This window comes from Carassius carassius, chromosome 5 (genome assembly GCF_963082965.1).
Source record: "Carassius carassius chromosome 5, fCarCar2.1, whole genome shotgun sequence".
Classification (NCBI taxonomy): Eukaryota; Metazoa; Chordata; class Actinopteri; order Cypriniformes; family Cyprinidae; genus Carassius; species Carassius carassius.
In genome coordinates, this window is record NC_081759.1 from 35,394,813 (window position 1) to 35,418,272 (window position 23,460).

At 36.9% G+C, this 23,460-nt stretch overlaps 1 protein-coding gene across 2 annotated transcripts; it reads left to right on the forward strand.

The window, feature by feature from the left end:
* Positions 1–1,968: 1,968 nt before the first annotated feature.
* rorb (RAR-related orphan receptor B) lies at positions 1,969–22,617 on the forward strand. Of its 2 annotated transcripts, none has more exons than XM_059550932.1 (10): positions 1,969–2,188; positions 17,281–17,366; positions 18,140–18,281; positions 18,415–18,834; positions 18,941–19,062; positions 20,280–20,412; positions 20,543–20,650; positions 21,014–21,124; positions 21,315–21,427; positions 21,548–22,617. In XM_059550932.1, exons 1-10 carry the CDS (start codon positions 2,182–2,184, stop codon positions 21,704–21,706), a joined length of 1,401 nt encoding a protein of 466 aa, XP_059406915.1. In that variant the 5' UTR covers positions 1,969–2,181; the 3' UTR covers positions 21,707–22,617. The 2 variants fall into 2 exon arrangements, with proteins under 2 accessions (XP_059406915.1, XP_059406914.1); XM_059550931.1 differs by lacking the exon at positions 1,969–2,188 and adding an exon at positions 15,654–15,774.
* Positions 22,618–23,460: the final 843 nt, after the last annotated feature.

Here is a 23,460-nt window from a genome sequence, read left to right on the forward strand (position 1 = left end):
ATAAAAGAAAAAAGCATCATGTTCTGTAGGCCTATATGGTATTCAATCAATTTCCCAGTAAAATGTTCTCTTTTTCAAAAACACCTGCTTGTTTCCAGAGTACAATATAAAGGCATGTGTCATTTGAGAGTTAAGGGGAATCCCTTTGAGAAATAGTGCCCTAATTTTTATTTTCAATGGAAAGTTATCCAATTATATTTAAGTTATCTTTCTGATGGACGATTCAAGGACAAAAGAGTTGCACAAATATGCTTTAACCTTAAAACCAGGGAGATCTATCAACTCATTTAATGCTTCTATCTTTAGACCTCAGCCCTGTCTTCTCTCAAAAATAATGACTAACTGTGAGGTGGCCTGACCAACAGTCCAGTTAGTCATTTGTGAGGAAAACTATGTACTTATGGGAAATAACATCACAATTTAGACTTTCTTGAGCTATTCTATTTGACAGCAGTATGTAGTGTAGACCAAGGCAAAGCAACAGAAGATAATACACAAGCTTTGCATAACAAACTCTTTCTTAAGCCTTTGTATGTTGCCAAATATATTTACCTTTACTCCGACTAGTTTTCAGGCACCATATGGCTGCATCTGTCTTTGGATCATTAATTATTTCCTGTAGGTCTGCTGTAAATCTGCATCCATGAAAAAATATTATAATAATTTGAGTGTGAGTCAGAATGATTTTTAATTCTGCTCGTGATTAACTTTTTCAAATAAAAATATTGCAAAATATTGCATGTTGATTTAACAAAGTTTACAAGCACAATATAACATATCTATTCCACTTCACAGGTTACATGTATTTCTTTTTGCAACACTCAGGTTTTTCCTGAATAGCCAGAAAAAGCTTTTTGTTCAACAACAGTGTTGTCACTCCAGGACAGTGCTTTACAATCTCCAATGGACTGGTTTGGCTTTATTGTCATGCTTGCTTTTTGTCATTACATCACAATTATGAGTTTGTTCATACAGGGGTAATGGAAAATAAAGGGGGGGGGGGGGGGGGGGGGAATGTAGGTCAGTGGTGATGTGCTCTGGGCATCTAGTCTCTGCCTTTCCCTGGATGGATCTGTAGCTCAGTCTCTATCTCCACCTCCCCCCAAACACACACGGGTAGTGGGCAATTTCACACTCTCCCAGCTATTTGCTGTTTAATCTGATGGCTAGTAGATGAATGTGTTTTATAGAAAGAAAAAAAAAGAAGTAGAATTATTGCTTTATTATCCAAATGATAATATGAAACTATATTATGCAATTATTATTATTTTTTTCTTTTACTTTTGGCACCATATATAGAAAACTTTTTTGTTGTTGTTGCAGCTTATACTGTATATCACACACTGAAAAAGAAAACTGTTACTGCACATTAATCAAACATTGGGTCATTGATAAATATAGTAGCTATATATTATATTATAACTATATTTGAGGTCCAACAGTTTGCAATTATATATACATTATATATATATTATCCAATGTGTTTGTGGGAAGGAGTGTTTTAAAAGATTTTGTGTCTTTAAAGGTGTTTTGCTCTCTATAGGTAAAATTTGAAAGTTTGTTTGAAACTAAAATACATAAACTTTAAAAAGTATCAAAAAATTTTACTCCGTTTTTATCATCCATGCAGTGGAGCTCAATGTGGATCATTCAGACAAACTGGGCTACCAATAATAATAACTTCTACTACTAATTGTAAAAGCAATCTAGTAAAGGAAGAAAAAAACATAAAAGTTAATAATATGACAGGTACGAAAAGAAAAATATTTTCTTTAGAAAATGGATAAAAATGTCTGTGCGCGTTGCGCTGGCGTGCGCGCGGACAGCACAGTGTCCGTCTCTGCTTAATCCCGCTGAAGACGCTAGAAAGTGGGCGGAGCAGAAAGTGTCGGTCCAATCCGGGCTGCTGTAGCCTGCTGCGCGCTCTCCCGTGCGCTCGAGGAGGCAGTGAAAACCTCCGGTGGGTATATGCGCTCGCAGATGTCATGTGAAACCCCGCATGCTGGCCTTACCACACAACTGAAGAGTCCGAGCACCGCTTCACGCACCTCTGGAATGGTTTTGCACAGTAATCTCCCGCTTTGACGAGACCAAGCTTCACCACCGAGGATTTTGTTTTTTTACTCTGGTTTATGTTTGTTTCTTCATGACTGACGCGTTCGGGAGCGAGTCGCCACCACTATGCGAGGTAGGAATACAACTGTTTGTGACAGTTCATTTGAATAATCAAGTATAGGGTGTTTTTTCATTCTCACCCCACAGTCCTGTCCCCTCAGATTGTCCATCATACCTGGTATTGTCTGTTTTGTAAAGTCATAACTATGTCAAGTGGTTCATACGCTGTCTATGATACATACATTTGTCAGATTAATGTGTATGTGGATTAAAAAAAACAACTGTTTTTGGTCAGCTGTGTTTCATTTTCATGGGAGCAGAAGACTCGAAGAGAAATAAACCGCACATCACCGTGTTTATAGAGACTTCATCAGGCAGAGACAACTTTACTCCAACGTCCCTAAAGAGTGGATTTAAGTTATGAGCCTATGAAGATTTAGTGTCTTTACTGAGTGTCTTACTTTGAGTTTTGGGCTTAATTTATGTGCATGTGAGAAATTGCAGCTTCTTTTTAGACTGTTACAGATTAGAAGATTAGCAGAGGAAACAGTTGCACCAAAACGTACCCATGTTATTTTTATTCATTTAGCTATTTAAGTAATGTGGGTAGTGTTTTAAAGCAGACCACCACGGTGTGGGTAAAGTGAAGTTAGTGTGCGTTCTACTGACCCATTTCCGTCAGTCAGGCGCCGCTGCGCGCTGAAAGCGTCAAAGTGCAGCAGCAATGTCCGCGCGAGTCCAGTGGAGCAGCGCGCGCGCTTTGCCCATCCCACGCGCTCTTCTCGGACTCTTTGCAGTTACACCTGTGATAATATGGAATTAACAATAGCAGAAGTGTTTGTAGACTTTTTGTTTAAATATGCAAATAGCCTATGTTTTAATAATAAAAGTGTAAAAAAAAGAAAGAGTTCATGTTTTAAAGTGTAACATACTAATGCTCTGTTATATTTGCTATAGAATTATGCTATAAAGATGTTTTAATTCCTCTTTTAGATTGTGGATGATAATTGGATTTTACAAGCCTTCTAAGTTACATTTAAAAATATTTAAAATAATTAATGTATACAATTTACAGTTCACGGCCAGGTCTTTATCATGGCATTGCAATTAGATTATTAGTCTAAAAATAAATGAATAAAGATGTTAAACTGTTAATTAAAGTGTGGATTTTTTTAATAGACAACTGATTTGTTTCAAATATATATGTATTTATATTGTAAGCAATCTTCTGCAGTTTCGTTTTTTAAGTAATTTTCGTTTCATAGTAAAATATCTAAACAAATACAGCACACAATGCACACGCATGAAATTACACGAAAAAAAACATTCTGATTTTTTTATATGCCGACTTTTTAGTAGGCTGTCTAATCTGTAAGGGTCTAGGCAGCTGTCTTTTTCGCCTTTCGTAGGAAAGAAATAGCTACGTTTAGGGCGCGTGCCTGCATGGGAAACACCAAAAACTCAGTTCTCCATCTCTGTGTCACGCCCCCAGAGCACCTCTCTGCTTCTCTCTCTGTGCCCCAGAGGACCGTGTCAGAGAGAATCACATCAGTATCAGGGGCCTCTCACCGAGCCCGACTCTCAGACACTGACATCAGCCTATAGCGCGGGCCTTTTCAAATAAAAATCAAACTTCGTAAGAAATGCAATCTACTTAAGAGTCTTGCAAAATGTCCAATTACTTTTGTAGTTTTCATGGACATAATTTTTAGGAACACGAACCAGATATAGAATTTTTAGATTACAGCCTGCCTGTTTTTTTAATGCCATCGACCGGACGGAAGCAATTGCTATTATTTGTTTTAGTTAGTTACGGAGTTAATCCGTTTAAAGGTTTTTTAATCCATTATAAATTTTGCTTTTTGTAATTGTATGTACTCTATATTTTGTATGGTTCGCCCGGAAGAGAAACATTTTACTCGATATAATGAGAAAAATAAAATAGCCTAAATCTTTCACGAATTGTTGATTTAGATTAGTAAAATGAAATATAGTTATTAATAATTTCTAATTAATGGTGGGTGCTAAATACAACACATTCATGTTTATGATTAATGTATGTCTTTGTTGATTCCACTTTTGAGCTGATAATGGACATGCACAACAGAAAGTTTTTCTTAAAGGGCCAGTTCACCAAACCAAATAGAAATTGTCATCATTTACTCACGTTTATGTAGTTTCTAATCTAAATTACTTTTTTACTTTGTTGGTTCACAAAAAGAGATGTTATGACAGTCATGGTCACCATTCCGTTTCATTGCAAAGTATGGATGACTGATCATGGAATGATTAAAGTCATATACTATGATAAAAATTTAAAGTAGTTTTAGAGGAACTACCCTTTTAAGTGTTGGGAACAACTATGTTTTTTAAATATTAATCTTTTTTGTTTCAATTTACTGATTGCAGGGGTTTGTGATATTAAATGTTAATTGTACTAAAATATATAAGAGGTAGAAAATTATACTAAAAGTGTTTTTGTTGACTGACTTCACTAGTGCACTAGTTAGTTTGTTGTTTTTGTGTTACAGGGTGTCAGTTGTGTACACATAGATTGCTCAAAACATTTATCAGGTTGCTTCATTGATCAGAGATGGACTTGCAGTGTCTTCCAAAGCATATATCTGATGGACTGTGGTACCCAATCTAGTAACTCTAGCTCTACATCCGCTCCAAACCTTGTCTTCTCCATTACAGTGCACAGTACTGCTTCAGGGCTGGTGTTAGTTTTCCCACAACTCTGTCACACGCAGATCACGTTCAAACTGCATTCGTACGCACACACACATACACAACATGTCTTGTTTGTTTGACCCCCGTTTTGGTCGTTTCTGGCCTGTATTTACTTCATATATGGCCATAATTTCCACAAATGTCTGAGCTGCATTGCTTTGTCCATGCTCATTTCAGTCCTTGCTGCACCCCTGAAACTCTGAGCCATAGACACAAAGATACGCATGAACTCCCTTCGCCAATAGCTTTTAGCATCACATTGGCTTCCAGAGTAAGAGGCCATCTCTCCATCGACCTGCTTGGCATTGCTCGCAGAAGAGCAGGATCAATATGCATGCCCTGCTCAACCACGAGTTGTATTCAGACTGTAATCTAACATTAACCGTGTATTTAGATATTATACTTTAGCTGTATAAAGCAGATGATCCATATGATAAATCCCATCAGTGTACGTATATATTTCATAACAAAGTGTGTGTGTGTGTGTGTGTGTTTTTTATTCATTTAAATGTTTTTTTATATTACAGTTCGGCGGCAGATCAATAAACACAGCATTGTTTGTTTGACTGACACCATACACATGACCATATCGCAGACATGGATTACGCATTGCAAATCTCTAACCAGGCAGTAGGCCAACAATAACTAGGGAAAACTAGCAATAACCAGTCGCTGGTGCTACATCTTGTGTTTTCAATGAATTAAAAAGACAATAAAGTCTTGATATACATATAACCGTGAAACCTAGGTTTGTATTGGTACTAATATCATCTGGTCAGTTGGTTGTTGTAGTTGCTGGGTTTTTTTTTTTTTTTTTGCTTTGCTGACTAATGGTTTGTACTTACGTAACCTGTGAAAGATTACACAAAGAAAACCAAGAGATGTAATCCCCTAAAGTGAGGCAGAAATGGAGTTACACAGCCAGCACAAACCTAATCCATTTAGTATGTTGCGTTCTTTATTCTCCAGTTTTATGGGCCTTTACACATTAAATAAAGAATTCTGGATGGAGCCAAATTGTAGATCTGAGCTTTCCTTCTAGCTGACTACATAACGTTAACCAGATGTCTTGACATTTATTTCTGAGTGAGTGTGTCTTCTTTTGTCCCCTGTGGTGTTTTTGTGAATGCACCTTTCTTGAGTATCGACTGAGAATGTGTGGACTAGAGTGTGTCATCTGTTTCCTGAGCCCTTGTTTGTGATGGCTGAGTGTGCATGAGAGAGCAGATCTGAGAGAGGCTGAACTGTGGCTAAACATGTCCGTTTAATGTTTGCATTTTGCCCTCCCTGCAGTATGGCAGCAGTGGCATTTCTGCATGTTTTCTCTGCTTTGCTGCACGTCGGATTTATTAGTTCTCTTCGACTGGTCTCACCCTTCGCTAAGTGTTCATTCATTCAGTAATGTGCGCTTTGGAAAGTGGCACCTGGGGCTGTTGATATGGTGCAGGAGGGGAGTTGACATCACTGAAAACCATTCTCCAACATGACAATGATGTTGCATGCTGAACTTACGGTATGAATTTCATGGTCTTTTTTGTCTGTAAGTTTTCTAAAATCATGCTGGTTTTGTCCAAAAGTCAGATTCAGTGTGATGTATAGTGTCCAGAAAATAACTTACAAGGCTTAATAGGTTTACTGTTCCACCTCAGGCACTGAGGAAAGAGAAACTTTGTCTTACGCTTTAGAAAGAATTAAAACACATAGTTATGTAACACTGAAATCGGATCTAGAGTATAGCTTTCTCTCTCTCTTTCTCTCTCTCTCTCTCTCTCTCTCTCTCTCTTCCTCCTTTTTGGTGTATGGGTCATGTGCCCACTTCTCAATTTCCACAGTTGCATCAGAAAATACTGACATGTCCACAACAGGGTCCATAGTAAACATACATTTCACATAAAGCATGCTAACATGATTATATCTGTTTTAGGAATCCTCTAGGAAAATTACTTTAGGAACGGCATTAAGAAGAAATGTCGGACAAAAAGGTGCGTATCAGAAGAACTATTTGTGCGAGCTTTTGAAACAGAGGCCCTTAAAAGAGATTTAGATGAAGAGTAAGAATGATCTCAGAGAAAGCTTAAGACAGATAAGGATACTGAGATGGAGTGATCATGGGAGATGAGCGAGACAGAGAGAGAGAGAGAGAGAGAGAGAGACACACTGTGCTCTCAGGTGAAGAGAGGCCTTTAGATTGTGATCAATTTGCTTCTTTCAGAGAGGGGCTCCTGGGGCCACTTTGGGGAAGGACCTCGTTACATGGAATTAAATTGTGGCCTAAGGCGAGCTATTACCATCCCGTCCTGAGAGGAAAGCTGTAAAGAGGCATGCAGAACACACACACACTATGATATACCAACATTTAGAGAACTGGCATTTTGATGAATATCAGGCCAATTTAAAACTATAAATATAAATCTATATTTAGCTGTTGAAAGCACCAGACGCTTCCTTTCCATACACATGTAATGTGTTAAAAAAAAATATATGTCCCAAAAACAAACCAATAAATATATAAGTAAAGATCCATGTTAAGCCCCTTTCACACTGCATGTTGTTCCTGGAAAATGCAAACACATCCCAGGATTGATTCCCGGGATCAGTCCCGGGTTGGGGACCTAGTAACATTGCCGGGTTCAGTCCCGTAACGAGCTCTGTGTGAACAAAAGCCAGAACTAATGCCATAAAGGGTGTGACATAGTGATGTCGCATGTTATCGTGCAACACTTTTACCAGGTCTTTTGAAGGCAGATCAACGTTCGCGGCGGAAAAATATGTGCAAACTGTAGAGATCAGTTAGCTCCTCACTATCCATGCTAAAGCTGAGATTGTTCGCCATCTTAAGTGAAAGTTAATGTAAAAAAAGTTGAATGCATGCACAGATTCCGGAAAATCACTGGTAGTGTGAATGAACCAAAATCGAACAATCCGGAAGCTATTGCCGGGACACATTACCCGTGTATTATGGGAGGCGTTAAAAAAATCACCATGGGTTTTTATAAAAAAATAATAATAATAATATTCTAATTTGAAAGAGAATATTACTGGTGCTATTTCTGAATAACACCTGTTCATTTCAAAAGCACCACAAGAAGCATGATGTTACCCAACAAAATATTTTCACAGTATATGCTTTCTATTGCATTCAATTTGATAACCTCCTTGTCTAAATTTGTTTCTTCAGCATTACAGAGCGTCCATATTTACTTCCTTTGACCAATCGTGTAGGATTATGTAATTCTGAAGAGGGAAGAGTGAGAGAGGGCACTGTCCAAACACCCAGATATGACACGGCTATGCTACCCTTAGGCTGAGTGACTTACTAACCCACTTTAACAGTTTACACACACAGATACATATACACACACGACCCACTGGGTCACAGTGACAAACTTTGCTCTACGAAGCCTCTGTGTACTTCAGTATACTGTATCTCACTAGGTGTGCATATGACTATATATATATATATATATATATATATTGTTAGAGACTACTAAAGTATTTTGTGTTATGTCTTACTGATGGCTTATCAGACACACGCAGACATACACACAGTGAACTGAAGAAAGTTCAAAGGTTGATGAGGTCAATGAGGCTGTGTTGGTGGAGGGCGAGCAGGTCATGAAGGTCATTTTGTCTGGGTTCCAGCAATTCAGTTTTGTGAAATCAGCTTTGAGGTAAAACTGTGTTGTTTACTACTAGGGGTTCTTTGCTTTATCTCACTATATTAGTATATGTGTTTTTCACCTCTTATGGAGACACAACAGGTGAATAGGCTAAAAACAACATAATATTCCAATAAAATATGAGATAAAGATGAAACTTTGCCAAATTATCTGAATTTTTTTGAATTACAAATTGTCCCTAAAACATGAAACATAAAAAATTAAATATGAGAACCTGTGTGGAAAGTTGGTTTCTTGGTTTGTGCATGTTTAGTGGAAGCTGAGATGACAAAATTATTACATTTTGAATTAAATGTATTTTAAGTACAGTACAAGCACTGCTAATTCAACATTTTGTTACTTTCATGGTGCTACAGAGTGTGTAAAAGAAAACTAAAAATTTTATTTGTAAATGAAAAAACAGCCTCATATTTCTTGATGTCTACAAAGGCTATACACAGAAATATATATATATTTTTTTACCATTTAGCATATGAGAATGATTTCTGAAGGATCATGTGATGCTGAAGACTGGAGAAATGGAGTAATTACTTTCAATTGTAATAATGTTCTACAATATCACTGTTTTTATTGTATCTTATAAATGCAGCCTTATTGAGGACAAGAGACTTTCAAAAACATGAAAAAACTTGAAGGATAAGGTAGATGGTTTACTTGTATATTCCCCTAATAATTACTCAATAATGGTTTGCAATAATGAGCTTCAGTATTGCAGTATACAGTGACTGGTTGAATACACAGCACATGTATTCTATAATGTCAGATATATGTTGTTTTATATTCTTCAGATGTTGGATTTGTGCCAGCGTGTCCCCTTCTGTAGCCTCATTGAGGCGTCCAATCACATCTCAGATCAAAGATGCCCGAGTCTGGCACAGCTGATGACAAGCCAATGGGGAAATGCCTGCAGCCTCCTCAACAAATACTTATTCTGCATTAGAGCTAAAATCCCCCAAACTGGCACATACAGTAGAGAGCACTTTCTGACAAATGTATAGAGATGCACAGACAGCAAATGTAGTGGGGTTAGTATTATATTAGTATGACTGAGATACTATTATAGTTGTTATGAATATTTCATATTTTAAAATAATTTGAATACATTTCTTTTTTATATATTTTCCATTTTCATTTTGGATTACTAATTTTGTTTTGTGTTTTTTGCTATTTAATTGTTTAATTAGCTTTTTTAGTACATGAAGTTAAACTTAAAAAAATAAATACTTATATATTTTATCTTAGTTCAATGTGTTTTTCATTTCAAGTAAAAAAAATAATTTATAATAATTTCTGTTAACTCGCATAACTGTGAGTGGGGTAATGGTATTTTTGTTAGGTATTATTGCAACCGTCTTTTTTTGACATAACATAAAAGAGGCCGTCAAAGAGGCATCTGAAGGTCAGGGATAAAATAAGCCTATACGAGCACAGAAAGCACAGTGTTACACAGAGCAGACTAAAAAAGTCTACAGTGTGAGCAGGTGGCACAGATGGCTTCACCAAAATGACCTGAAGTGTACTGCAAAACCCAATTACTATATGTTAGTCTGTAGACAAGGACATGCAGAGCAAATGCATTGAATGGATCATTAAACAAAGCTGGGTTTCAAAACAATATATGCTAATAATAATTGGCTTATTTACATGACTTACTAGAACCTAAATGCTAAGGATTTTATGTCAAGGATTATATCAATGAGCTAAGAGACTGTCCGGAAGATTAGTTATGCTTTAGGAGTTTTATACGGATGGAGTGGGTGGTTTGGCTAAACATAGAGAAGCTGGTCTTTTGAAAACTTTAAGACTTTATAGTGCTTTTTAGTTAAAGGTAATGCAGGTGGTCAGATACTTACATCTAAATATTTTAAAGGGCCGAGTGGTGAAAAAGTGGAATAAAAGTGGATTTCCCTGTGGAATTGTCCTAATTATTTTCGTAGCAATACACGGTGGGATCAATGTTGAATCAGAATGCTAATGTTGCTGACAGTGAGTAAGTGCCCAGGGCCTTCATCTCAAAGTCCTTCCCTGAAGGAAATGATGTAAAACATGGATGAACACCACATGCTGTCGCAGGCTGCCCCTATGCCACCACTACCCCTAAGGCCACTGTCAATCTGGACAATGTGCCACCTAATGTTGACAAGCTGCCATTACACTGAACCTCTCACCCCAGCTCATTCCTAGACCTTCAAAAACACATGCACGTTTGTCCGTGATGGACAATCTCAAGCATTTTGAGTGTGATCGCGTCCTCTAATGTTTTTCTGTATGAAAGAAACATAGATTGTTGACATGCTCACTAAAGTGTGAGTGCTGAAGATAATCTCCCACCTACACGATGTATTAGTATCACTGTTTAGCATATCCCAACAAAGCTTTGGAATATCATTGGCCCTGATGCCAGATGACAAAACAACATCTTATCATATGCATACAGGCAAGATTTACTACAAAGACTTCAAATGGCCTTCCATCTACAGCCTAAAATTAAAAGACGGTGACATTGTCAGTATATTCACCTGAAGGAATGCTGCAAACTAGGTTTGCGGGTATAATTGTGGCAACTGCCAAATATCATCATCATCCTCTCATCAAACCAGTACATATAAAATAGTACCACACATGGGTAGAAATCAGAAGGAAGCTGTTGGTGCGTTACTCTGAAGTTGTATATCCATCACATTTTAGGGGAAAAAGCACAAGTGATGATGTTATCATTTAAATGATGAATTAAAACATTATCGCATTGTAAGTTGTGTTGGTAAACATCTGTTACAGAGAGCTGCTATCGACACAAAATATTTATTGGTGTTCTCCAGCATGTATGGGTGTGTATGCAGTGCGTTATAATAAAGTAAGTTGCAGGGGTGATGATATCCACTTTAATGAAGCTAATTAAAGAACTATTTAGAGAGAGAGCGAACTACTCCTGGGACAGAAAAGAGCTTCATATCATTAGGAATCAATTATACAATCCACGTGTGTCTGTGTGTGTGTGTGTGTGTGTGTGTGTGTGTGTGTGTGTGTGTGTGTCTCTCTCTTTTTTTCACTCACACCAACTTAAAGGACTAGTTAACAATAATAAAATATAAATGAATAAATTCTGTCATTATTTACTCCCCATATGACTTAATTTCTTCTGTTGAACATAGAGTAAATATTTAATATTTGAATAGCATCTTCGTTAAATGAAAGTGAATAAGTGTCCGCCTCCACAATAACCGTAAAAGCACCAAAATATCACAAAAATGCTCTGTATGATTCATACACAACATTTGAAATTGAAGCCTTGTAAAATTTTAAAGACAGGTATAAGACAGGAAATTGTCCTTGAATATACCCTCGTAAAAAAGTTATATATTTAAAATACATTTACTCAATACTCAGTTAAAATCTATTAACATATTTAATGACATATCACTTGAGACTTACTGATATAAAAATTATAAACCAACTTTATTTGGACTATATTTCTTAATATTAAGCCTAAATTGTGTTTTAATGATACTATTAAATGTATGATTTTACCTGAAGTATACTTGCAATAGTTCCATTTTAGCAGCACCACTTCCTCACAAATAAAGTGCATTAAGTACAAAAATTAGTTGTTCCAATTTAGCAAACGTCAAATACACCAGGTTAGTATACCAACAGTACAATTGCATGTTATTTTTATTAAGCACATTTAATTTTATTTGTAGTATCCTTAGCATGAAATAAATGTATTTCAAAAGCATTTTAGTATATACATTTTTTTCCACTTCATTTTATTTTTATATTTTCCACTTAAACCCAATATGGGGCCGCTGCTAAGTTACTGTCATGTTACTTGACAACCACTTGCTTTGCCAACACAAGATAGCTAAGAAACTTGTGTTTTGTGCATGAGCCACACGTACTGTATCTCAAAAGAGCTATTGTTTAAATGATTAATGGCAATTAACTGATCATTAATTCAATGCATCCCATATGGACTACATTTATGCTACTCTTATAGTGCTTTTATGTCATTTCACATATATGTACATAAAAACATGGTACGTTTTGGATAATGAGGGTAAGTAAATAATGGCAGAACCTTCATTTTTCGGGTAAACTACTCCTTAAATCACACACTCTCTCTTATGTGCAATATAAACATTACTGATGCAATATTTATGTGTTTAGTTTCCTCTCAGTTAACTTGTGTGCAGTTAAAAAATGAGGCTAGCATGTGCAGTATTCCGCAACTCCTGTCTGTCCTCGGCTAAGCCTGCAGGGCTGAGCTCCTCTTAACCATGGAATCGCCAGCACTGCACTCCCTCTCTTACGTAACCCTCTGATAGGCCTAACCTTTATGCGTAACAGCGGACAGGAGCAAGGAGGCTGCGAGAACAACCCCATGCTCATTTTTGTGCAATAATAGCATCGTTTATGAATGTATAACGTGCACGCTCATTTTTATTCCTCGGTTCTGATGCTTTTTGACAGATGCAAAATTCACATGTCTTGGTGTAGTTACACAGAAAACAAATTTGCAAATCTCTAATGGTTTTAGCAACACTAAGATGTTAAAAATCTATAGAGGTAGTTAAATCCGACGCTAACATCCCTCTAGGTTTTTCTATTTACATATTTCATCTCATCCTTTTAGGTTTTTAATCCCTTAAGGAAGTCAAATCAGTATAGGTGCCACAATGACAAATGTGCAGCGTCGTTGTATTGGTAGGGATGGCGATGACATCATGTCCTGTTGGAATGTCATGGTGGTGTGGATGATTGCTCTGACAGGCAGACTATACAGGCCTCCTACCCACAAACCCAGGGAGGCTGTGGTCGTCCTGGCAACAGTGACACGGACACGGACGTCTCCTTATTTCATATGACAGGTCTACACACACAGACCCTGCGGCCATTCTCACACAAACAGACACATCCAATATATTAATTCAGACCCAAACACACTCATACTCAACCCACAAACCATTTATTAAACAAGTGTGAACTGAATATATTTCTCAACTTCTGTAATGCATACGCCGATTAAAAATTTGATTTGAGAGCAGTAACTAAACTAATTCTAACATGACATAAACACACGCAGCATGGCATATTTTATCGGTGGTCAATACTGCTGTGGCCTAGCGATCCAGCGCCCTGCTTTTAGAGGGCTATAAATAACTTGTGCAGTTTAAGGTTAAAAGAGTTATTTACAACACTGTTTTTTGTATGAACGTGTTCAGTTTTCTATGCTCATTTGACCCAGTTTGGCTATGGCTCTGGTCAAAGTGGGTCACGAGAGGAACCGGTCCAGTGTTCGGAGTCTGAGGCCAATGGCTTTTTACCACACAAAAAGCCTGAACATTTAAGTACAATAGCATTTTACACTGCTGAAAACACCATTCTGAATTATTTGGCCTTAAAAGGAAGGACAGGGTGTGCTAGTTTTTCTTTATTCTAATGTGCAACTATCCACATTAGAATATTTTTGTGACATGCTGTCAGTAACCACATCCATCCATCTATCTATCATTAAAAATAGTACATTTAGTCATTGAGCAGATGCTTTTATCCAAAGTGACTTACAAATGAGGACAATAGAAGCAATCAAAACCAACAAAAGAGCAATAATATGCAAGTGCTATGACAAATCTCGTTTTGGCCTAACACAAATGTAAAGCTAGGAAATCAATTTGCCAAAAAGACATTGAAATGTATTTTAAAATATAATATTTATTATTTTTAGTTATTTTTTGTATGTGTTTTATCATTTCCTAACATTGGTCTATGGCTGCACTGCACCTATTCCGTTTCCGGAATATATAACCTATTCCGTTAGAACACTAAAATGTTCTTTCCAGATTTTTTTCTCCTTGTAAAAATTTTAGCTACAATGTCTACCTGACCAAACTCGGAAAACAGGTCTCATTGCTTCCGCTTGTCAGAAAACGTATTAACAGACCTATTAAATAACCGCAATATCTATAGACTTTTAAGGTAATCAGTTAAACTAGCAAGCTGCTTTTATTGTTGATGGTGTATTACATTTTTATATGTAAATGTCAGTGAAAAGAATTAAAAAAATAAAAAAACTTTAAGATATCAATCTTTACATGTGATTGACATTGGTTATGATAATTTTTGTATCTACTTTGAAGGCATCTTGAGTAAAACATCTTCATATTTAACAAAGCATATGCAAAACACTTGAACAGGTGTACTGACATTTTATCCTACCCATCAGATTTTCCTACCATGGTTTACTGCGCGTGCGCACATCAATATTGTGTCCTTTTTCTTGTGCTGAACAATAGTATTTAATGTTTCTGCATTACTGTAAGGGTAAGTTTAATGTTGAAGTAGGTGTAGACAATAATACATAATCTAATAGGTAGAAAAAAATATTTATTGTTGGTTTCCTGTAGCTGTATCCCTTTCTAGCTACAACCGCGAAAATAGCACATAATTAATGTATTTTCATTACTGTAAGGGTAGGTTTAGGGTTGTAGTAGATGTAGACATTAATAAACCACAATTTTACAGTAGCATTTTTCATGTAGAATTGTACTACCCACTGTTTTAATGGGAGGTCGCAAAATCTGACAGGGTAGAACAAATCGACAGAACACCGGAAGCGACGAGACCCATTTAACAGAATATAGTCTGTTGCGTATAAACCCTATTGCCAATCCTGCTTCACACTTCAAACAGAGGAGTCAATTCAAGGTGACATTGTCATGGGAATGACCTTGCTTGTTTTCCCTGTAGCTGAGGGTCATTGACGGCAAACACCCACCCCCATAACCACCAAGCCTACAGACACTGTGGCTTAAGTCTAGTGTCTTAGACAGAGACAGGAAGAGCTACAGCCCAGACCAGCCACAGCTTAACCAAGCAGCACTAGTTAATGTATATGTGTGTGTGTGTGTGTGTGTGTGTGTTAATCCCATTATATTGCCCACAGTGTGTGTTTGTTTATGTGTGTACATTTAATTTTTCATATATTAATAAATGTTGCACAAATTTCACAAAAGCAAATATTCACATATTATTCATAAATCATGTGTTGCATATTCACAGTATGAATCAGCGTATAATATATACTCTGGTCAGCCTGTCTATTCTCACAGTCAAGATTAGCAGCGCACACACATAACTAGAGATGCACTCACACTTTCAAACCTCTGAGCTTCACACTGTGGTCTCGAGTCAGGTGTGTGTTTGCGTCTACGGTGCTTCTGTCTGAAAATGAAGACAGATGTTGTAGGTAAGAGGACATTTCCGGTTTGAAGGGGTCTTTAAAGGGTGTTTTGCAGTTAAAATATCACTTCACATTCAAGCAAGTACAATATAATTTCATGTAGCTCTTTTATGAAGAACTGCTGTTCTTAATCATGCATTTTCCTGGTAAAAATAGCAGTTGTGCTTTATGTATTTTGTCATTTTTACAAGTATTAATTTATTGCTTTATTTCCTTTGTTTTCATGTATTATCTTATTCTTTAATTCAATTTCCTGTAAACTGTGCAGAGATGGAACTCAACTCAACTCACAAATGAAAAATTGGGTAAAATTATTGTACATATATACTCATATGTAAGAATGTGACCGTTTTGATCTGGAATCATAGCTCAAATGCGTATTTTGTATGTTTAATTGATTTAATGTGAAGCATAAATGCGTATAAACTAATATTGCAGTTAGATCATGAAACTCATGATTGACATTATATGACTTTATTAATATTGTGGTCAGTTTTGTATGGAACTCACTCAGCATTTCTTCTGCTTCTAAACTACAGTATATTTGGAATTGCTTCTGAGACTGCTGTTGCATTTGTATTTGTTTTATTAGCGAGCTTGGACTAATTGTGTGTTCCTCTGGTCCTAAAGAAAACAAACTATATGTGCAAATGTACAATAAAATTACCCATAACAGTAAGAAATATAGCATTTGTTCTTTTTTGTAAATTTTTATGCCATTATAGGCAGATGTGAATTTGCGTTTGAGTGAGGAAAGATTAATTGAGAATTGCTGCATCAGATAAGCCAGTTGAGAGCAGGGGAACAAGCATGTGTAGAAATAATTTAGGATTAGATTGGGTGGCTAATCTCTTTATTGTGAGTATGCCGTCTCAGCAGGGAGATGGGTTTCTCTCTCTGTCTTCCTCTCCCTCACTCTCTTTCTGTCTCTCTCTCAAAGGTTTTCCGTCTCCTTTTATCATTTCTTTTACATTTCCTAGTGACACGTGCAAGAGAAGGGAAGGTTGGAGCTGAGCCTCATGGCCATGTATTTGTTTTTGGTTCCTCATTAAACAATTTACCATATTCTGGTTACGTAATTCAGTGTGTAGCTTGCTTTTGCCTTTGCCTTGTACATGTGCAAGGTTATTTTCATCAAGGAAATCTCTCAAGCATTATGCTTCAAATGGATAATGGAAAAAGAAAATTTTGACAAAAGCACAGATGAGAACCCATTTTGGTGAACCTGAGAGAAATGCATCAAGGGGTTTGGACCTTGACTCACATCTCTCAGCTGGTCTAATGTTTCTCTTGCTGTCTTGAAAGAACCGCACATTACAAAATGTCAAAGTGTCTCGATACAAATTTAAAGGGTACATCACGATCCACTCTAAAAGTGACATCACTCTTAGAATCAAGGTAGCCATTGTGTCACCCGAGAGGAGCCCTGATGTGTATCCCACAGTCAGCATCAGGCAAATAAAGTCTAATGGTTACATAACTGTATTTTTGTTCATTTCTGTCTGTTTTCAGCCCAAATTGAAGTCATACCATGCAAAATCTGTGGAGACAAGTCATCAGGCATCCACTATGGAGTCATCACATGCGAAGGATGTAAGGTCAGTGAAAGATGTGCCATTTATTCAGTGCATTTTGTAAGTCATCATCCAGATCTTCCAGCAATTCATGGACTTTAGCAAAAAAAAAGTAAAAATAAAATCAATACTTTGTTTTGGAGGAAAGCTATTTAGGCATTCTTAAAACAAGATAAAGTTATCTAATGCAGTTTAACTGTTCAATATTATGACTTGATTTCAGAGAATGAATGATTAATGATGACAGATTATATTAACATTCTTTTTTCATTTATAATAATAATAATAATAATAAATTTTATTTATGGGCGCTTTTCAATCACTCAATGACGCATCATACATATTACAATACATAAACGATAAATGAAAAGAAAACAATGCACAATAATACACAAAACTTTATGAATCAAAATAAACTAATCTTAATTTAGACTAGAACTATTACAAATTACTTGAGGTAAGGTAATCCAAACTATATACTATATACTAATATATACTGTTTTCATTCTTGGAATGTGGTTCATTCTCAGAAAAAAAAAAAGTACAAAGCTGTCAGCAGTACCCTAAGGTACAAAAGCCAAAAGGTACATCTTTGTACCTGATTTAGTCCTAGATGGTACATTTTTACCATAATAAGGTACCTTAGAGGTACATATTAGTACTTTAAAAGTACATACATAAGAACCTAAGTGTACAAATTAGTACATTTGATATAGTGCCACCCCAGTGACAGTTTTGTATTGACAGATTTTTCTGCATGTTACATATCTAAATTTCTGTTGTTGTGTCCACTGTAGGGTTTCTTCAGGCGCAGTCAACAGAACAACGCGTCCTACTCCTGTCCCCGTCAGCGCAACTGCCTGATCGACCGAACAAACCGCAACCGCTGCCAGCACTGTCGGCTCCAAAAGTGCCTGGCTCTGGGCATGTCCCGGGATGGTAAGAGATATTATATTCTTTCTTACAAACTAACAAACCAATCAGCTGCTTTTCAACAAGCTGGATTGATATTACTGATTGCTTTAAACATGCACTAATATCATGCATTTTCTTTCGCCCATCCCCATATCAGCTGTTAAGTTTGGCCGCATGTCCAAGAAGCAGAGGGACTCTTTGTACGCAGAGGTTCAGAAACACCAGCAGAGGCTGCAGGAGCAGCGGCAGCATCAGACGGGCGAAGCAGAGGCCCTCGCCCGTGTTTACTCCTCCAGCCTCACCAACGGCCTCAGCACCCTCAACCATGAGATTGGGGGGACATACGCCAACGGTCACGTCATAGACATGCCCAAGGGTCAGCCCAACGGTGCTCCCGGTGGCTACTACGGCATGGACTCCACACAGGCCAGCCCGGATCAGTCAGGACTGGACATGACTGGAATGAAGCAGATCAAACAGGAACCCATTTACGATCTCACCCCTGTTCCCAACCTTTTCACCTATGGCTCCTATCAAGACAGCCAACTAGCACCAGGGGTGTCTATGGGGGAATTAGGTACGGAATTAAGTTCATGGGTGTATATGTAAAAGGCTTTCTAGCAAACATACTTACCTTGGTTGCAGGAAACAGTAGTCCTATATTCTGATTTTCTCTTTACCAGATCGAATTGCACAGAACATCATAAAGTCCCACCTGGAGACGTGTCAGTACACAGCGGAGGAGCTTCAGCAGCTAGCCTGGCAGACGCACTCCTATGAAGAGGTCAAGATGTATCAAAGCAAGGTGCGAGGTCACTCCCTCAGGTTTAAATCCTTATTAAACACTTCCTCTGTCCCTGAATCTCATTCACAACACCAAGTCATGTATTCATTTACATGCTTTTACACCTGCTGCTGACTCTCTCATCTCTCACCCTTTAACTCCGTACTTTGTTCCCTCTTTATAGTCAGATTGCACGCTTGAGATCAGAGTTCATTAGAGTAGCTCAGCCCCCTGGAGCTGATCCTATCCAGCTTTCGCACTGATACTGAGAAAAAGAGAAAGCAAGAGAGCTAACGGATTTAGCTAACGAACACTCAAAGCACAATAGGGGAGCGTGCCAGACGTACTACAAGCCCTCTTCATTTCCCTGTGTCAAATGGATTATGGGTAATTACCGAGAAGCCCTTTGAAATAGTGCCTATGAAGATTCGCTATACAGAGAGAGAATTGCAGAGCTAACAAAAGCAATTTGCTGATATCACATTTTCAGTATTCTGTATGCTTTGAAAGGATATTTCATAAATGGGAAACTACAAATTCTGCCTTTTTTGTCACGATTTTTCATGAGTACTGAAAATTTCAATCATTACTTTTTAAAAGTCAATTAAAGAGTCAGAGTGTACTCTCCAGAAAAGATAGGTCTACATTAATTCAGAGTAAATATATTAAGATTTTTTATTCAGCAAAGTTGCATTAAATTGATCAAAAGTCCTTGTAAATACAAAAAAAGCCCTATTAAATAAAGTATTAAAGGTTTAGATTTCATTGATACACTGATAATAATAATAATAATTAAATCTTTAATGAGCAGCAAATCAGCAGAATAATAGAATGATTAGAATGATTCCTGAAGGATCAGAAATCTACTGAAATCTAAAAAATCTACAGGCTACTGAAAATCAGGAATAAATTACATTATAAAACATATTTTTAAAAAGTTCATGTTGTTTTAAATTGTAAGTAATATTCCACAATATTACTGTTTTACTGTTTTTTTATCAAATAAACGCAGCCTTGGTGAGAATAGAAGAAGCAATACGTCCTGACTTCAAACTTTTGATCCCTAGTGATATTTGTGATTTCTTTAAATATTTTTGGATGTGATTAGACAATAACAATGATCAACAATTATAATAATCCAAATATTTTCAATCCATCAAAAGAAAAAAAAAAGCATGCAAGAATTTATCGTGAACACGTCACAGCTTATGCATGAGGCTTATGTGTGTGTGTTTCAGACACGGGACGTGCTGTGGCAGCAGTGTGCTATACAGATAACTCATGCCATTCAGTATGTGGTAGAGTTTGCAAAGCGCATCACTGGCTTCATGGAGCTTTGCCAGAATGACCAGATATTACTACTCAAATCAGGTGAGGAACAGCCTCTGCCAAAACTCGTTTGTGGATCCACACTACGAAACAGAATGACCAAGTGTACATATACACACCATATTGCTACTGATTACGATTGGCTTGATTAACACTTTTCTCACATTCTCAGGTTGTCTGGAAGTAGTGCTGGTCAGAATGTGCCGGGCATTCAACCCTCTCAACAACACGGTTCTGTTTGAGGGGAAATATGGAGGCATGCAGATATTTAAAACTCTAGGTACAAATACTTCCTATTGTCTCATTTATATTATATTTTCTATATCATTTCCAAAATGTACATTAAATAAAAATAGTTGAACATCATGTTAAAGGGTTAGTTTATTTTTGTTTTCTTTGCGCACAAAAATAATTTTAGTAGCTTCATAAAATTAACATAAGGTTAAACCACTAGTGTCACATGGACTATTTTAATGATGTCCTTACTACCTTTCTGGGCCTTGAACATGGTAGTGTGGGTGAATAATTAATTACAGAATAATTCTTTTTGGATGAACTAACCTTTTAATAAAAGTGCATTAATTGTAAATTATTAGTGATCATTTAAGCATGCAATCTCATATACTGTATTTACCTCCTGCAGGCTGTGATGACCTGGTCAGTGCAGTGTTTGACTTTGCCAAGAGTCTGTGTTCACTGCAGTTAACAGAAGAGGAGATCGCCCTGTTTTCTGCTGCAGTCCTCATTTCTACAGGTCAGGTCTCAGTTTCTTAGTTAGAACATAAAGCTTTGTTCATAGAGTTTTAATGTGGCCAGATCAACATTTATTATGTTTATTTCATGAAACTATAGTCTGAGTCCTACACATGATAGCACATTTCTCAGCATTCCTGCAGTGTTTTCATACCAGCAGATATTACAAGATGATTCTCTTGCATTTCTAGACCGGCCGTGGTTAATGGAGCCCAGGAAAGTGCAGAAGCTACAAGAGAAAATCTACTTTGCCCTGCAGCACATCATGCAAAAGAACCATCTGGACGAGGACGCACTGGCCAAGGTAGGACATCTCAAGTGACCGTGACACAGTTCAAACAGGGACTGATCACATGACTGATGTAACTCAAATAGATTGCCGTTTTATCATGTGCCCCTTATTCCGCTGTCCCCCGTTCTGCAGCTGATTAGCCGGATCCCCACGCTGTCGGCTCTGTGCACTCTCCACACAGAGGAGCTTCAGGCCTTCCAGCAGCTCCACCCAGAGACGGTTAACATGCTGTTCCCCCCCCTCTATAAGGAGCTTTTCAATCCCGATGCCGCTGGCATCATGCCCAAGTGACCGCACAAGTTCACACGCACACTTTGCAAAGTCTTTCATTCAGCAAGCGGAGGGTGTTGCAGAGGATGTCGCAGCATCTGCAGATTTTGCAGCCACAACAAAAATGAAACTCTAGGAATGTCCTGCACTTCAAAAATCCAATTCAATTTCACCGGTACAGTCATAAGAATGTATATATGCGCCAGCAGCAAAAGGCGCCTTCCATTTGACCAGAAATGTACAGACTTTAAGACGATTTAAGCGGTCTTTAAATTGGGTAAGTTAATTTGTTTGACTTTTCTCGCTGTCACTTTTTTTTTTTTTTTACAAAATATTGTTGAGAATAATGAGAAGGTGGGAAGTGCATTCAAAATGATAATGTAGTCTTTCTCTAGATACAAAGCGGTATTCCAGTATTAAATCTTTTTCAGTTAGTCATAATTTAAAAACAACAGTGGTCTATAAGGCCCATACCTTATGTATGTAATTTTTCGTATTTGTTTTGTAGTTTTACCTGTACAGAATATGTGACGTTGAAACTGGTACAAGGTTAACGGGGGACTAACTTTGTTTGGCCAGGTTTAAAAGCCTTGTCTGGGCTATGCAGATATGTATAAACGGCACCACAGCAATAATCCTACAACTAAGGATTTTTGAAGTGGAAAAATAATTGATAATGGATACTTTTCCATACAAAAGTATAGAGATATATATTTTGAAAAAAAAATCGTATGGCCAATTACCATCCTGTCATTCATAGCTGCAATAACTGTTTCTGGAACTGCTGAAACACAATCAGGTCAAATGTGACTTTATGGAAAACCCTCAGAACTGCTTCGAATCTATTATCCTGTTTGCTCTAAATCCTCCAAAATGCTGTTTTTACTGCCACACTGCCAAAACTAATATAGCACTAGTGTAGCTGAGCTGCAGCTGTCTGTCTGAAAAGACATAAATCACTAGAACATGATCATATACTGCCACTGATAAGAAGTCAAACTCAACTCTTTTCTGCCACATTCATAGACAATTTTCTGACTTTAGCAATAATGTCTATTATGTCATTAAATGCCTAGGTCAGGCTGGGTCTGTGATATTCTTAACTTTTACATCAATTCATTAATGTTGTCTGTGTGTTTGGCAATGCATACTTCAAGATAAAAATCAGTCAATACCAAAAATTATGTTTTTCAAAGAAAACAGTAATGGACTTTAAGTGATCAATTGGAACACTGACTTATTTAAATATATATATATATATATATATATATATATATATATATATATATATATATATATATATATATATATATATATATATATATATATATATATATATTTAAATCATGATTTGGAACTAATCCTGAAAGATCACAATCAAATCGGAATTCCTATAAATTACGTTTTTCGTGTTCTTATTTATGTATTTATTATTTTATTTATTTATTATACTTTTTCAACACAAAGTGCTACATTTAGAAATAAAAAAAGCAATATCGTTCTGATTAGGTGATTGTCTTGGATATTACCTGGTTATGAAACAATTTTAGCAAAGCAGATTTAAACACGACATTCTTAGACACTCACTCTCTGAAGTTCCCTGGAACTCAATATTGCTGAGCATCCTTAACTTGCTGTAATCTACTGTTTGTAAAATCGTAATGCAAGTGGGAAATGACAATCATCTTGACTTTTCATATTGCAGTATAAAACAACAAAATGCAGCTACTGTAAGAAGACTTGCAGTTCTACAAGGGCAGTTTGGGTTTGGACCC

What these genes read in the sequence shown, in the direction of transcription:
- rorb (XM_059550931.1), top strand. An exon ending in TCACATGCGAAGGATGTAAG is followed by an intron (nt 17,367 to 18,139) that starts GTCAGTGAAAGA and finishes TGTCCACTGTAG; the next exon opens with GGTTTCTTCAGGCGCAGTCA. An exon ending in GATATTACTACTCAAATCAG is followed by an intron (nt 20,413 to 20,542) that starts GTGAGGAACAGC and finishes TCACATTCTCAG; the next exon opens with GTTGTCTGGAAGTAGTGCTG.